Here is a 16,273-nt window from a genome sequence, read left to right on the forward strand (position 1 = left end):
ATAATTTAAATTGAGAGAGTTACGTAAATTTAAAGATTTGAGATGATTTTGAGGAGAGAGAAAGTAGTTAGTTATAATTACTACATATAGGATTTGACATTAATACCCTTTTAATTTAATTAATAATTATTTAAATTTAAAATATATTACACTTGGCATTATATTAACCACAAGATCTTCTAATCAAATGGTTGAAAATTGATCTCAATTTGGGATTGGTAATTAGTTAGCAATTGATTATATCATTGTCACATTTTTTATTGTAACAATTTCATAACTTTGATTTAATTTTTTAATTGCGATTTTTTTAATTCTTAACATTTTAAATAAGGAAAAAATTTGTACAACTTGTAGAATATAGAAAAAACGAAAAAGTATATAGTTACATTAATTAAGTATCACTTTATTTACCATATTAATTAAAAATTTCTTTAAATTAAAATCCCCTAAATTAGAATTATTCATAATTGCATTGTTAAGGATATATTAGTCAAAATATATATTATATTTATGGGCTTATGACCAAAAAATATAGGGGTATTATGACATGGAGACATTATGTCTCTAAATCACTATTCATTTTGAAATTTAGTACACATAATTAATTTGAAATAATGAATTATAATTATTACTTTAATTTAGGTTCTATAATATTCTTAATATGAAAATAATGGCAAGATTAAGTTTTTAAATCATGTGCCTGAAAGAAATACCGCACCTATAGCAGGAGGGAGTATAAAGATGCCATAGCTACAGCCTACATGAATACAAGATCCCGTAGTATTGAATTTCTTATTGTATAATAGTGAAGGTTGATTATGTCAAATGAACATTGATTAAGTTCTGGAGAAATATATTTTAGATAGAATAAATTGCAATGTAAGAAAATCTAAAACCTGAGTGAGTTAAAAATTGATTGAAAATAGGCAGCTTCCAGTTCAAGTCCCCACGTTTGAAGTGGCACGACTTAATTGCAAAAACGTTGATTTCTTCTAAGCATCCGCAATGGCGCGAATATTTCGGCGGACTTCCCAAAAACACCTTATACTGCACTACCACGTCATAAGGATATTCCACTGCACAATGGTGGACATCCCCAAGGATATCCCGGCGGACATCCACAATAATAAAAATCCACAAATTCACAAATATGCAATTTTCGGAATTAAAATTTTGACACGAATACTTAGAAAATGCAACGATTTTATTTTTTTTAAAAAAGCATACATATATATTTAAATTTTAAAAAAATATATAGTTCACCAAAAAAAAACCATCCCAAACCAAAAAAATGATTCAAACAAAATTACATGTTATGCCTTGAATCTATATAGTTTGCCGCTAGCCGAACAGGGGTTCCGACGGTATGATATGTTTTTGTTTTAGGCCTTCATTTTCGATGATAATACATGCGTTAGTTTTTAAAAAAATCGTATATATAGAGTTTGCAACGAGCCATATATATAGAGTTTAAGAAAAAACAAAAATCGAGACGTCCGCCGGGCCGTTCGTTGTGGCACTGCAATGGCGGATGTCCCGACGGACGTCGTCGAAAAGCCGCGGATCTGCGGTGTCCGCAAGCGACGTCCGCGTCCGCCTCTTGCTCGCCTAATGGCGGACGTCCGACACGCCGGACCTACGTCCTCCATTGCTAATGCTCTAATGTATTACTACATCATACTACAAATTATTGACCCACAATATTTTCCCTATAAAGAGAAACAGGATAATAAAAGTAAAACAAAATGAAAGAAAAGAGGAACAAATTAAATTTCCACTTGAGTTGGCAGATTTATTTTTTCACAAATTGATTTCAAATTTACTAGCAAGAGCAACTTAGTTAATACTCACTAATAATCAGTCTAAGATTTGTTTAATGATAAAGGATGAGTTAGTGCAAAATGAAGTAAAATAACAGTACAATGATAAAAAATAAAAATAAATAAAAAAAAAGTTCCCCCTCCACCATGTTTTATGCACAAGTCAAATGTAAAGCACAGTTACAAGCCAAACAGCAATACATCCATAAACCCTTCCCCACAAGATCATCACAAACGCAGCACACCATATCCCGACCGTCCGGCAAATCCGCGGTCAGGATCAAAGCATGCTGATGTACATCTCTCCTGTCCTCCACCTCAGGCAGCGACGCGCACTCCACGTGGATGTCGAACTCACACGCGCCGCAGTGGTAGGTGAACCCGTGCCCCGACCGCCCGCACGCGTCGCAGGTGAACTCCCCGTCGGCGTACGGCGGCGAGGGGAGGAGGGACAGGGGGTGGGCGGGGTGGCAGCGGTGGCGGAGGCGGCGGGGGAGGTCGGAGCAGAGGCCGTGGAGGAGGAAGTGGCAGGTGGCCTTGGTGCACACGTAGGCGGGGCCCACGACGTCGTGCTCGCAGCCGGAGCAGACGCCGTGGTCGTCCACGTGGAGCTCCGACGCCTCGAGAGGGTGCCGGTGGCTGAAGTGGCTCATTATTGGCTGTGTTTCTTCTCTTTCATCATCGGAGCTTTTCATCACCATTGCCATATTTTCAAGTGATGTTCAATAATTCAACTTCTCCTGTGATGGTATTTGAAAGTTTCTTGCTCTATTTTTTATTAGAAGGTGGAGCCTCATGACTTAGGAAGCTAGGTCAATGATGATTTTTATTCCTCCAGTTGTTGTTAAAATCATTAATGGTAGATGATGAGGTTAATTCCTGCCTAGCAAAGTCATAGATTTATGATTTATTTTCACATAATCAAATTAATTTTAAATTTCATTGGAAATTTTAATTAATAGTATGATCAATCGTCCATAATTAGTATACAATTTGTTTAAGATTTCAAATGTTAACAATAATTGTTATTTGTTACTATATAACTAGCTTTCATTATATAGTGACAATTTTTTTTGATATATACACTTAATTACTAAAATAGTGAGAATAATTAAAATCGCTCAAATATACGTATGTTGACTTTTTTTCTCGCACAAGTGGGGCATTATGGGGAGAAAACTGAATCTTGACTTTGTTAACAAATTGTCTTGATTATGTTAATAAATTGATATTCACGTGAATTGACGGAGAAATCTTTTTTTTAAGGAACGAATAACTCTCTTTTAATAGATGTGGGCTGTCAGGGTTGAACTAGAAAAACTCGCTTTTTTTAAACATGAACGATGATATAAAAAATAAAAAATAAAAAGAGTACGTTATGGAGTAGTTTTGTTTTTGCACTATTATTCGGTAGTCCAGTGGCTCCTGGAGCCGGGGCCGTTTGAACTTTTAGTATTCCCTCTGTCCCATAAAAGATGTCACATTTATGGGACGGCACGGGATTTTAAGAGGTTTTATTTTGTTTGTTAAATAAAGAGAGAAAATATAATTTTTATATTTATGTGAGAGAGAATTTTTTTCAAAAAGAGAAATGTGACAGCTTTTGTGGGACAAACTAAAAAGGAAGGTGTGACATCTTTTGTGGGACGTAGGGATACATGTGCAGCTTTTATAATATCATCAACTAGCCTAGATGGTGTGAATATGAGTCATTCTTTCGATAGATTTCAAGATCGATTCCTGCAGGGTGTATTTTTTTTATGTTCAGTTCATTCGTGACTCTTTATTTTATTTTTAATTTTCTTAAATTAGTAATTCTTATTGATTTCCATCAGATTCTTTAATATTGATTTTCTCACAATAGTATTTTTAATGATTTTCTCCCTAGAGATTTTTCAGAAATGATTTAAATATGTATTGATAAAAAATGATATTTATAATTTAAGAATATAGAAAATAATTATATACATATGTAAATATAGGGGGTAATTAAATGCTAACTAATTCTCATTCCAGAACCCAGAACTTCAATATTATGTTGGAAATTTCTCAACATATAGATATAACTTTAAACATAACATGTAAATTTAAATCTCAACACAAAGATATAATTTTATCAACACAAATCTATTGAGAAAGTTTTGTCTTTGTGTCGATAATTTTAATATATAATATTGAGATAATTTTGGATTCTGGATTAGAAGGTTGGTTTTATTTTAACGCGACCCTGTAAATATATAATCTAATCCTAGTAAATTAATATCAAATGCTATGCTTTTCAAACATATTTTTTTCAATTTTCTATTTCTCACGCGAATTTTTCTATAGCTTATGTTCGAGTTGTTTCCGAACACTGAACATACTTAATAAATTTAAAACTCTCTCTGTTCATGAAAAAAATATAGTTCCATTTATAAAAAAGGAAATTTTCATCCCATACTTTACCTCTTTTTGCTCATCTGTCTTACTTTGCCTATATTTTGATACATTTTATCTCTTATTTTATCAAGTTCTCATCAAAACTCGTGTCGTCTATAAATGAGCCTATTTTTTTGCGGAGGCGGGAGTAACTGTTTGGGCCCGCCATCGTTAAAAGTCTGGCTCCGCCACTATTTAGTACTATATGTTTTTTTTATTAATAATTTCAAAATTAAGGGTAATTTGTATATATTTTATAGTAGTAATTAATAAGATTTGATTTTCAAATTTTGAAAAACAACTCGAATTAATTCATGATGAACACAACTAATCATTCTATTCTTTCGAAAATCATTGATTTAATGGTATTGTTTTGGTGGCAATACATCGAGTACTACTAATTAAAAATCTTGAAAAACAGAGAAGGTTTTTTTTTTCTTTCCTTTGATGAGTCTGTGTATGTAGATTTAAATTATTGTATCATTAATTAATTAGTTGTCGAGTTATTGAATAATGTATGCATGTAACACATTATAAAATTCAAACGAGAATTGTTTTGTAGGGAATTAATTCAAATGAGAAATTTGAGAATAATTAATAAATTTATTTAAAATTCCATTTACGTGAAAGATTGAATGAAATCAAATAAAGCAGTATCCTAAATTCTAAGACTTAGTTACTTGAGTATCAAGCCAAGTCATCCAAACCCTAAAACTTCTTCTACTATAAGTACAGCATTCAAATAACACTAGCACTCATACACATAATTACTGCAGTAAAAAATATTATCACCATGCTTCGCTTAGTTTCTCTTGGCGTAACCGCCCGTCGCTTTCAATCCACCGCCATCGTTTCCTACCGCCACTTCTCCACCGTCTCCGGCGGCCCTCAACTTCTCGGAGCCCTCGAATCCCAAATCAAAGCCAAAGAGGTGAATGTCATGAAAAAGTAGTAAATCTCTTTGATTTGAATAAACAACACAAACACACTATATATGCTTTTCATTTACTCTCAACAAACATGCATATTTTTTGTTGTTACCAGTTTTGACTAACTTGTATTTATTGGTGCACACAGAGATGCGTCCCGGCCGATCTCCCATTCACGATCCAAGACGACGATAAGCACTGCCATATCATGCTGACAAGGGAGCTGGGCCGGGAAAAAATCGAGGTCACAGTGAACCCGGTCTACGAAACCGACGACGATGAAGAATCGGAGGAATGTGTTCGGATTAACGTGTCTATCTCTAAAGAAAAGAAGGGAAAATTGGGGTTGGGAGCTGATGTTTGTGGTGATGAAATTTTGGTGGACAAAATATCATTTTGTGAGCCAAATAGCTATGTTCCCTCTATGAGATTGGAGGGTGTGGAGAGCCAGGGTGAATTGCAGGATGCTTTGAATGATTTTGTGAAAGCCAGAGGCATTGAGATATCGAATGTTGGATTCTTGTACAAATATATGGAGTTGAAACGCAAACGCTGGGGTAAAACTCCCAAGCGTAGTGTTGATGACCTCAAAAAATTGCATAAATTTGTCGAGAATTGGTAGACTTTTATCAATCTGTTTCTGCATTTGGATTTGTTTACTACTATTTTCACATGGTGATCTAGTGTTAGTATTAATGTTGGAAAATGGTTTGTTTTTAAGTATATTTCACAATATTTTTATCAGTCTGTATATTATAAGAGCATTTTATATTTGGTTCTTAGGGAGTAGTATCTATTCCATTAAAAAAGTAAATTGGGGATTAATTATAATGATAAGATGATTAGTTCATGGGTAAGAAGGCGTACCCTCAAAATACACTGTATTCTCAAAATTATGACCCTAAGTAACAAATTTAAATTTATTTTTCTGATTTTAAATATATCAATGTTGGAAAGAATACATGTAGATCTCTTTCATGGCTACCAATCCAACACACTCAAATGGTAATGCTGCAATTAATTATAAATTTCATTCTGTTAATTATATAAATGATTAATCAGCTATCCTTGTATAGAGGCCAGAGGCCCGAGCCGATATCCCTTTCAAAATACAACACAAATCCCTAAAAACTAGAATATTGCCTAAAATCTAAAGTATCCTTAAAAAAATTTTGGGGTATTTTAATCTTTAAAAAATTAAAAAAAGTGAAAAATTATCGCACAGGAATTATATACCTAAGCTATACATTCGTATTCATAAGTTAACAATACGATTTACAAAAACTTTCAGTCAAACAAGTTCTAGTAGATTACTTTTTGTGTCAAGGATCATGAGTTATCACCAAATTCATTAAAATAAAATTGAACTATGAATAAAAAAATAAAACTATATATAAAATATATTCCAACAAACTTTATTAAGTACTCCATTGTAATGTACTCCCTTTGTCCCACTTTAGAAGTCCCGGTTTACCATTTTTGAGTGTCCCACTTTAGAAGCCCCAGTTGAAATATTCCGTAATTGGTATTAGACCTCACATTCCACTAACCTTTTTCCACTCACATTTTATTATAAAACTAATATAAAAAAGTAGGACTCATATTCCACTACCTTTTTTCACCAACTTTCCCTTACATTTCTTAAAACTCGTGTCGAACTCAACCGGACTCCTAAAGTGGGGCGGAGGGAGTATTTTTTTAATAACAATTAACAAATGAAATGTGTTTTTATTTACTTGATTAACAAATTTGAGATCGTATTGCCGCATGATTAACTAATTTTGAGATCAGATTAACACATGATTAACAAATGTGATACATGATCGATATGATTATTGTGAAGTGTGTTAAGTATTTTAAAAATTTATGATTAGTTACGGATTAAAAAATGAGACACTTATTTTAGTAAGTAAAAAAGTAAGTACTCCCTCCGTCCTACTTTAGGAGTCCCGTTTTACTACTTTTGGGTGTCCCACTTTAGGAGTTCCGGTTGGAATATTCTATAATTGGTAATAAGCTTCACATTCCACTCATCTTTTTCCACTCACATTTTATTATAAAACTAATATATAAAAGTAAGACTCACATTCCACTACTTTTTTTACAACTTTCTTTATATTTCTTAAAATTCGTGCCGAACTCAACCGGGACATGGAAGGAGTATTTTTTTTATAAAAAATTTTGCCCATTAAAAAAATTTTGCCAACGATATTTCTTTTTAGTGTATTGGCCGAAAATAAAATTGAATTGTTTAGGGATTGAATCAACGGATAAGGATTTTTGACCCAAAATCGAGCTCAAATTAGGTTAAAAGAATTTTTGAAGTTTTCGTAATCCCCTTTAAAACCATGGGATTTTGATTTATGCAAAAATTCTCCTCGAGCAGCGGTGGATTCACGATTCCCATCTACAAAGTGTCAGCGATTGAATATATATGCATGAACTCTGTGTATTCTCTCGTCTTTGATTGTGATGATCCTATAGTTCTTCGCGTATGGGCTTCTAGGATCCTAATTTTCTCCGATTAAAATGATCAAATCGCCGTTCTATTTCGTTTTCAAGTTATGGGCTTTTTGATGTACTAGAAGTTGTTTTGCACGCGATGGATGATTTCATTGATGTTTTCTTGAACGAAGAACCGATAGATCCCTCGGTTGCTCAGGCGAATGAGTCGCATGAGAGAGTGGAGGAGAGGATTCGGCAGCTGCAGGGAGTTACATTTCGCGCGGGGGAGCGGCAGCGGCAGAGCCAGCCCTGCGAGCGGAATCCTGTGGGGATTAGGGTTGTTTTCAGTGATGCATTGGTGAATACGGATGTTGAGAGTGGAATTCTTGTTGAAAATGATGGTGTGGGCACAGTGGATAAGGCTAGGGAAAGCGGGTGTAAAAGAGATCGATCACATTTGGTTGGGGAGGCGTTGGCATTGGCTATGGAATCTCCTGCCAAGAAGGGGGATAAGGAGAAGGAGGGTGGTAGCTTGTATGATTGTAATATATGCTTGGAGCTGGTCAGGGATCCTGTGTTGACTTGTTGCGGTCACTTGTTTTGTTGGGCCTGTTTTTATCAGGTGGAGTACGTTGATTCGCGTTCTAAAGAATGTCCTGTTTGCGAGGGAGAGGTGACTGATGCCAATCTCATTCCGATTTATGGGAACAGCAGTGGGGGTGAGGGTGAGCGTGATCGTGAGCGTGAGACAGCGTCTTGCTTGAACTTGAAGGTTCCTCCCCGGCCTAAAGCTCGTAGAATCGAGAGAGCTAGGAAGCGGGACTGATGTTTGTGTGTGTGTATCATATGTTGCTGTTGCAGAAATGGAGGTAATTTCCATTCATATGCTCAAGTGAATTTCAATTCTTGGGACACTACTGACTTTAGTAGTTTAGTGTTACTAGTTTGAAAGGGATTAGTTACTAACATTACTCTGTATAAGTTCTTTGTACGTGTTACCATAAAATTGAATAACAATATTGTTTATATGAAACATTGAGTTATAGTATTTTTTTTGCTTATATGGCATCTTAGATTGTAGTATCTTGTATTTGGATGAGCACCACTAGCCCTCTCTCTTTGATAGTTGAGGATGTGTTCATTGCTACCAATCTTATCATTATATTCATATTTCATTGTTTTGCTTATTTTATTATGATTTCTATTTTGTTATAGTATTCTAGTAGTATTATTCTTATCATGTCAAATAATTATAGATGTTGCTTTTTGGTGATTTTCCAGTCACTGCACCATGTTACTGTAGCAAAAGTTCAGCCCCGGGGTTTTTTATTTATGCTGGGACAGGGGTGCCCAAGATAGGAGGGTGAATTTAGAATTATCTTGTTGATATTTATTGATTTATCACATTGCATAATGCCTGTATGAGATACTACTATACTGATATCACTTTAGAGGGTAGTTATGCATAGCAGTTGGCTGCCTCTAAACTTGACCAATTATCAACTTCTCCTCTGGCCTCTAGCATTGCATCCTTAATCCTTAGTTCACTGCATCTGCCAAGCTTTCTCGGATATTGAAAATGGTGATATCAACTTAACTTTTGGCTAACTTTCTGCTCTACCCAACCCAAACTGTCTTACATTGTAAAACTCACCGTTGCAAGAAAACTGCATATGTCATCTTGGCTGGGTGTTGTTTGCCACTAGAATACGTCTCTATGCTGTTCTCAGACCCATAGATGAAGTTTTGGAAATTTGTCAAATTTTGGAGAACACTGGAGTAGCAGATATACATCATTATACTGAATTAAAAGCTAGTATAAAGATTAGAAGGTGTTTACTGTTTAGCTTAGTTTACTTGGACAATAGTATAGGCTATCATGTCTTAAATTTATTTTGAAAATAAAGAATTGAGGTGCTCTGTAAATAAGATCGTGCATCTTTAAAAGTGATTAGTGAGGAAAATATACTTGTTAAAAATGACCAAATCACATATTTTTGTCAGAATTGGATTTATTAGAAGAAAAAAAATGTTTAGATTTTCTTATTTTTAAAAACACTTTATCAGCTTCTAAAAGCTTATTTTGAGGGTAATACCAATGAAGACATAGATGTACAACAGTCCGCATTCGTTAAAAGTTATTTGTGCACTTACCAGTGAAGGATATGTTTCATTACAGCTTGTGATGTTTTTCCTTTCATTTGTTATTATGGTTATGGTAGTTTCCATCCGGTATGAGTCGTAGAATATAAAATAATTCAAGAAGCTTGTTTTGGAGGACTGAGGTGTTCAGTGTTTCTCTTCTTGTTCTTGATGGAAGAATAAACCATTGTTCTTCACCTTGATTCTGTTGTGTAGAGTGTTAGAAGCCCTTAACTCTAGCCAGATTTTATCAGCCTTGCTGAAAGAATAAACCATACTTTTGAGAATCTCATAAGGTCCCAAAAAACACTGAACTTCTCAAAGCTTCTCTTACTTTATAGTTTTGCAGACACCAACATAAATGTGGTTTTGGTGGTTACCACATGCTTGAGTAAATAATACTCCACCATAGTGTATTACACACTGGAGTCATTGCCTACTAATCTTGCACTAACAAAGCTACAATTTGCAATTCCACTCTGAACTTTCTGTCTTGTTGTAATGTCACAAAGCATGAAATATGGTGATGGAAACAATCTATTAATCATGAGTTGGAAGAATATAGTGCTCTTACCAGCCAAGTTAAAGTTGGCAATGCCAAAATGAGAGGAGTATTATGATTCCAAGGTCTTGATTTTTCAGGTAGGGCAATCACTCTGAGATTGAAACGAAGTAGAGGTGTTATCAAGGGAAAAAGTAGAAAAAGGGTGTGGGCAGGCCTGAGAAGGACTTGTGGGACAAATATAAAGCAGAAAAGCAACTCAATCAGTGGTGCAATAATTGGTCATACACTCATACCACTGGAGGACTGCCTCTTGCACTTGACCTCCCCACCCCCTACCCCCTACCCCTATTCCCTAATATATATAGATACATACATACACAAAATTTGCTTCAAAGTGGGACTGTGGATGCAGCTATCTTCATGCCAATGATTGCTCTTGTTGGAGACTTGTCCCCTTCACACTGTGCATCACTTTGCCCCACACTTCACATGCTGCATCTGCATCCATGTCCATACCCATACCCATACCCATACCCATACCCATACATACATGACATACATATGTATACATAGCCCTTTGCATAATTTCCGGTGTCTATATTGAATGGTCTTGTGGAATTTTCTTTTTCAACTATTTGTAATTAGGTTGATGCCTAAATCCAAATGGCTCTTGAAGTATTTTTTTTTCCTTGTAAGGGCATCCACAATGGATGCCCTAGTGGAAGCCCTAGTGGTTGCCACGTCAGCATGCCCTATCTTTCTGCAATGGTGAAGCCCTAGTGGATGATGCCCTATCTCTTATCCACTTTTCATTTCAATTTTAATGTTATTTTTTTATATTTTCACATATTATAAATAGAAAAATTAAATACTAAATTAAATGAAAATCATGCATTACTTAATTTTAAAAAAAATTATAAATTATATATTTAATTTTAATTAAATAAAAAATAGCAAAATATAAATACAATATTATAGAACACAATAAATTTAAATAAAACACTTGCATTAATCGAATAAAATGAGTAAAGTATAATAAAGGTCAAAATAAAAAAAGTATGTTGAGTTTGGGACTTGAACACACATTCTCTATAATTTTCCCATATACATTTACCATTTGGCTAAATATAGATTATACTTTGAAATCAAACAAATTTTTACATAAAGCAACAAAAAACTCTCTTTTAAGTGTAAAACTAATTGTCCCACATCGAAATCACAAAGAAATTTGGAGTTGAAAACTTATCTATAAAATTGTCATTTGTCCCACATCGAAGTCACAATGAAAGTTGGAGTTGAAAACCTATCTATAAAAGGTTTACTCAAGTAATGCAAAACTTGCTCATTTAGTGTGAAGGATTATATTCTATAAATATATTCTTTCACTAATTCACGGATCCTTCTTTTAGTATGGATCGTTGTGAAATTATAGTTTTTATTTCAAGTTAAAAAATAATTTTTTAATTTAAAAATTGATTTTTTTGAATTAAAAATTGGTTTTTATAATTAAAAATCAATTTTTAATTTTTTTTTTTTAAGATCGGGCTCGGGCGTTTGGTCGCAATGGGCGCCCGATCTCGCGCCCGATCGATCGGGCTCGGGATCGGGCGCGACCGAGGGCTACAATGGATGCCCGACCGCGCCCGAGCCCGATCTCGGCCGATCGGGCGCGCGATCGGGCATCCATTGTGGATGCTCTAATGAGTTGAATGTCATTGCTTTTCGTCTACTTTAAGATTGACAAAATGTTATTACAGTTACACAATCCAAATGAATATGGGTACATCTATGTTTTAGTTAACATTTATATAGTATTTTCTCGCCCAACTTTATGTTTCTATTTGCTTTACTGAAAAAAATTAAAATATTTGCAAATTGATTACATTCGCTTACCTATTTGCATACATTTAGTGGAAGTGGTGGGATTAAAATCCTTTAATATTTGTATATATTTATTAAAAAGTAAAAGAGAAAAGGTAGTACCACATTTGGAAGAGATTAAAAACAAAGTACCCATTTTGGCAAAAAAAAACAAACAAATGAAAAGTAAAATAAAAAAAGAAGAAGAAAATACTACGAATATCAAAGAAAAATATATTATCACTCATGTGACATGTGTGGCAGAGTGCCCAAAGTCAAAGAAAACTTTAATTGAGAAAGTGGGTAGAGCATGTTTGATGTGGCTATGCTTTTGGATTTATTGCATTTATAGTTCAAGTTTGCATTCAAAGAGTGAAGCATCATTTGCGGGCAAACATGGTTTTTTTACGAACAAAAGTTAAGTTGTAATTATTGTTTATTTTCACGGATTTATCCACATATAATGTAGTACTCGCAAATATGTTTACGTTTATAGAGAGTGCACATTTTAATTTGTTGGAACGGAGTTAGAATCAAATTTATAGAGTAGTATTACGTAACATGATGTGTTAATTTTATTCTTCTTGTGAAAAATAATACTAAAACATATATTGAATATTTATTAAATTAATATTCTAGTAAAAGTTTATACTAATAGAAAAAAACGTAAATGGTGAGAGGTCAAATTTTGTTAGTGGTTTGGATTCCTCATTCGTGACAGTGATCGTCGGCACTCGCACCCTAACTATTCCACCGAACAATTTATGCTATCATTATAGTAGTAAAACTAATCATCAGTATTATACTATGAATTTGAATCTCAAATATGGAAATAATACATATCAAAACTTAAAGATCTTGCTAATTGACGTCGTACCAACATATTGTATGCATATAATTGAAATTGTTCTGAGTGCTAACAGTAATGAAAATGAGAAAACGATGGTAAGTTTTTTTTTTTTTTTTTTTTGAGGGACGATGGTAAGTTGTTATTTTTAAACATTAACACAAAGTATTACTACGGGCCTAAGGCTTTCTTTCCTTTTCCGTGTGTGTGTGTGTGTGTGTGTGTGTGTGTGTGTGTGTGTGTGTGTGTGTGTGTGTGTGTGTGTGTGTGTGTGTGTGTGTTGAGAGAGAGAGAGAGAGAGAGAGCGATGGGTGTGTGACAAAAGAAGGGGCAATAATGAAGACAATTCATGCTTATCTCTTTGCTTTATGATTCACTCATTATTTATTGACTACAATAATGGTGATATCAATAACTGCCCAACTGAATCCCAGGTGTTTTTTCTCCTCGAAATTCTATTATCTACTCACTTTTTTAAACTATTTTTTCTAGTATATATTTCTATTTTACGAACGGTATAAGAGTAATATAATGAATAATTTATTAGAAATTGATGAGGTTGCTGTGAGCACGAAAATCAAGCTATTTTTTCTTTTCTCGCGTCCTGATTCTTGAGCACCAACACCATAAATGAATATTGAAGATGTTTTTTTTCATGAACAAATTCATAATAGCAATCTCCAATGCTACATAGGCCAGCAATAGGCCAGTCATTCTCTTTCTTGTCACGTCAGCAGCACTAAAAATCTACCTGCTACATCAGATTTAGGTCAGCCATAGCCCAGCCGCAATAAAAATAATTCAAAATATACTACATTTACGGAATTAAAATTACGATTAAATTACGGAATTAAATTTACAAGACATATACGGGAAAATTCATTAATTGCATTTAAAAAGGTACATAGATAAAAAAAATTACATTTAAAAAGGTACATAATAAAGAAAAAAAACTATCGTCGTGCAGTCCTCCGTGCCCACAACTCTTCAATTATATCCTTTTGGAGTTGAATATGAGCATCCACTTGGCGCATGTCGGCAAATTCCTTGAGGCGGCCGGCTTCATCGAGAGGTACCCCACGTCGTACGTTAGGGGTGGCCGTTCCGTGGCTTGGACCGGCTTCATCGTCATTGGCCCAACTAGTCAATTGTACGCCTTCGTCTTCGACGATCATGTTGTGCAGGATAATGCAGGCGTACATTATTTGGGATACGCATGTGACATCCCACAAACGCGTTGGACCCTTAATTGCCGCCCATCGAGACTGGAGCACACCAAATGCGCGCTCCACGTCCTTGCGCGCCGACTCCTGTCGTTCTGCAAAGTAGGCCTTCCTTTCATCACTTGCGATTAAAATAATCAAAAGAATAAGAAATTCGAAACTCTTAAACACAAAATAATAATTCTATTTGCTTTCTTTAGGAAGAATCTTGGGCGAAAACAAGAAAATTTGTCTAAGTGTAACATCTAGAGTTATACTAACTAGAGCAATTAACTAAAATTGAACTAAAAAAATGAAGTAGACTGGAAATAGGATCCCCATCAAGTCAGTCGATAAATCTTGAAATGAGATATGCCCTACAATAATCAAAGGAAACTAGACACTTTCGTCAAAATGAATTCTTGTTTTGACTAACCAGTTATCGATGACTTTACAACTTCAATTCGACTCAACCAATCCGGTATATTTTCCACGTTCATAGGAGTGTGTCTATGTTTTTGCTTTACGAATATGATATTTTCCACCTAGGGTATATCCCATCCGCCAAGTAGTAGCCCATATCATGCCGGTTGCCGTTGGCCACAAACGAGACGGCTGGACCGACGCCCTGACACTTCTCGTTGAAGAGGGGAGACGAGTTCAGGACGTTGAGGTCGTTGTTCGACCCGGCTACCCCAAAATACGCGTGTCAGACCACAGCCGGTAATCAGCTACGGCCTCGAGGATTATCGTGGGATTCTTTGACTTGTAGCCGATCGTGTAGGCCCCCTTCCAGGCAGTCGGGCAGTTCTTCCACTCCCAATGCATACAGTCTATGCTGCCTAACATCCCGGGGAACCCATGCTTCTCCCTGTGCATCTGCATCAAATTCTGACAATCTTCGGGAGTAGGGCTTCGAAGGTACTGCTCACCGAAAACGTTCATCATGCCCTCACAGAAATACTTCAGACATTCCAGGGCTGTCGACTCACCGATGTGGAGGTACTCATCCCACATGTCTGCCGCGCCTCCGTAGGCCAACTGCCTAATTGCCGCCGTGCACTTTTGAATAGGGGTGTGGCCGGGTCTGCCAACCGCATCGTGCCTGAAGCGGAAACACAGATATCGACGCTCTAATGCGCCAACGATACGCATAAATAACTCCCTGCGCATTCTAAAACGCCGCCGGAACATGTGTGCGGGAAACCGCGGGTTCTCCGAAAAGTAGTCGTCGTACAGCCGCTGATGTGCAGCGGCGTGATCCCGATCAATCACTGCTCGGTGGTGGATAACCCGTGGAGGGCGAGGTATCGCCTGCTGTTCCACCCTACGCATGTACCGCTCCATCTCGCGGTTCATGTAGGCCTCCATAGCCTCGTTCATCCTCCGTTCGTACTCCTCAGCATCCCCACCACTACCACCACTGCTACCACCCGCGTTACTCATCGCTCGATGATGCTCTTGTACAGAAAGTTAGAGAGAGAGAGAAAACTCGTTAAAACAAGCGGTGCAAATGAAAATGAAACTAAAATCGCATTTATATAGGTTTTAAAAAAAAATATTAAAAATCGGTGCTGGCCGATCGCTGACCGATCGGGCCGCCACAATGGTGGCCAGCGCATCGGCCAGCCACACGCAATCGGCTAGCCTTGGCCGGTTTTTTCGTCGAAATTCGGCTAGCCTACTCCAATGGTTCAGCTAACCGACCGGTTAGCCACGTCAATCGGCTAGCCGATGGCTAGCCTACCATTGGAGATGCTCTAATACATCCATACGGTTTTTGTATATTAAATACTACTAGTAGTAGTATATTTCAAACTTTAATTAAATGTGTAATAGTAATTTTATATTTAAAATGGAGAAAAGCTTACGTCTCGGTCTAGCTCCTTTTAGGTGCTGAACGATTATTGGCCGCTAACATTTTTTTTTTTTTTGCAAATCAGTTTTGACTAATATCATTGCATCTTTGCTAAAAACGACAGTGTTTGTGTACGAATCAATTCAAGATTCTCAGATATATATAACTAATTTAATAATAATATTTCAAAATTTTATAATTTTGTTATAAAATTATAAATTATCCATAAAAGAAAAAATATTTGAAG

General features: G+C 35.7%; 3 protein-coding genes across 3 annotated transcripts; 2 read left to right on the forward strand and 1 right to left on the reverse strand.

Moving 5' to 3' along the window:
- Positions 1-1,877: 1,877 nt before the first annotated feature.
- LOC125191685 (protein VACUOLELESS GAMETOPHYTES-like) lies at positions 1,878-2,538 on the reverse strand. Its single transcript, XM_048089090.2, has one exon. It carries the CDS (start codon positions 2,525-2,527, stop codon positions 1,973-1,975), a length of 555 nt encoding a protein of 184 aa, XP_047945047.1. The 5' UTR covers positions 2,528-2,538; the 3' UTR covers positions 1,878-1,972.
- Positions 2,539-5,031: 2,493 nt separating this feature from the next.
- LOC125195321 (uncharacterized protein At2g39795, mitochondrial-like) lies at positions 5,032-5,911 on the forward strand. Its single transcript, XM_048093488.1, has 2 exons — positions 5,032-5,169; positions 5,316-5,911. Exons 1-2 carry the CDS (start codon positions 5,032-5,034, stop codon positions 5,787-5,789), a joined length of 612 nt encoding a protein of 203 aa, XP_047949445.1. The 3' UTR covers positions 5,790-5,911.
- Positions 5,912-7,426: 1,515 nt separating this feature from the next.
- LOC125193286 (uncharacterized) lies at positions 7,427-11,077 on the forward strand. Its single transcript, XM_048091055.2, has 2 exons — positions 7,427-8,481; positions 10,397-11,077. The coding sequence occupies exon 1, from the start codon at positions 7,770-7,772 to the stop codon at positions 8,436-8,438; it is 669 nt and encodes a 222-aa protein (XP_047947012.1). The 5' UTR covers positions 7,427-7,769; the 3' UTR covers positions 8,439-8,481; positions 10,397-11,077.
- Positions 11,078-16,273: the final 5,196 nt, after the last annotated feature.

The sequence above is a fragment of the Salvia hispanica genome, chromosome 4 (genome assembly GCF_029641045.1).
Source record: "Salvia hispanica isolate PSC_SH4W2 chromosome 4, Shi_PSC_v1, whole genome shotgun sequence".
Classification (NCBI taxonomy): Eukaryota; Viridiplantae; Streptophyta; class Magnoliopsida; order Lamiales; family Lamiaceae; genus Salvia; species Salvia hispanica.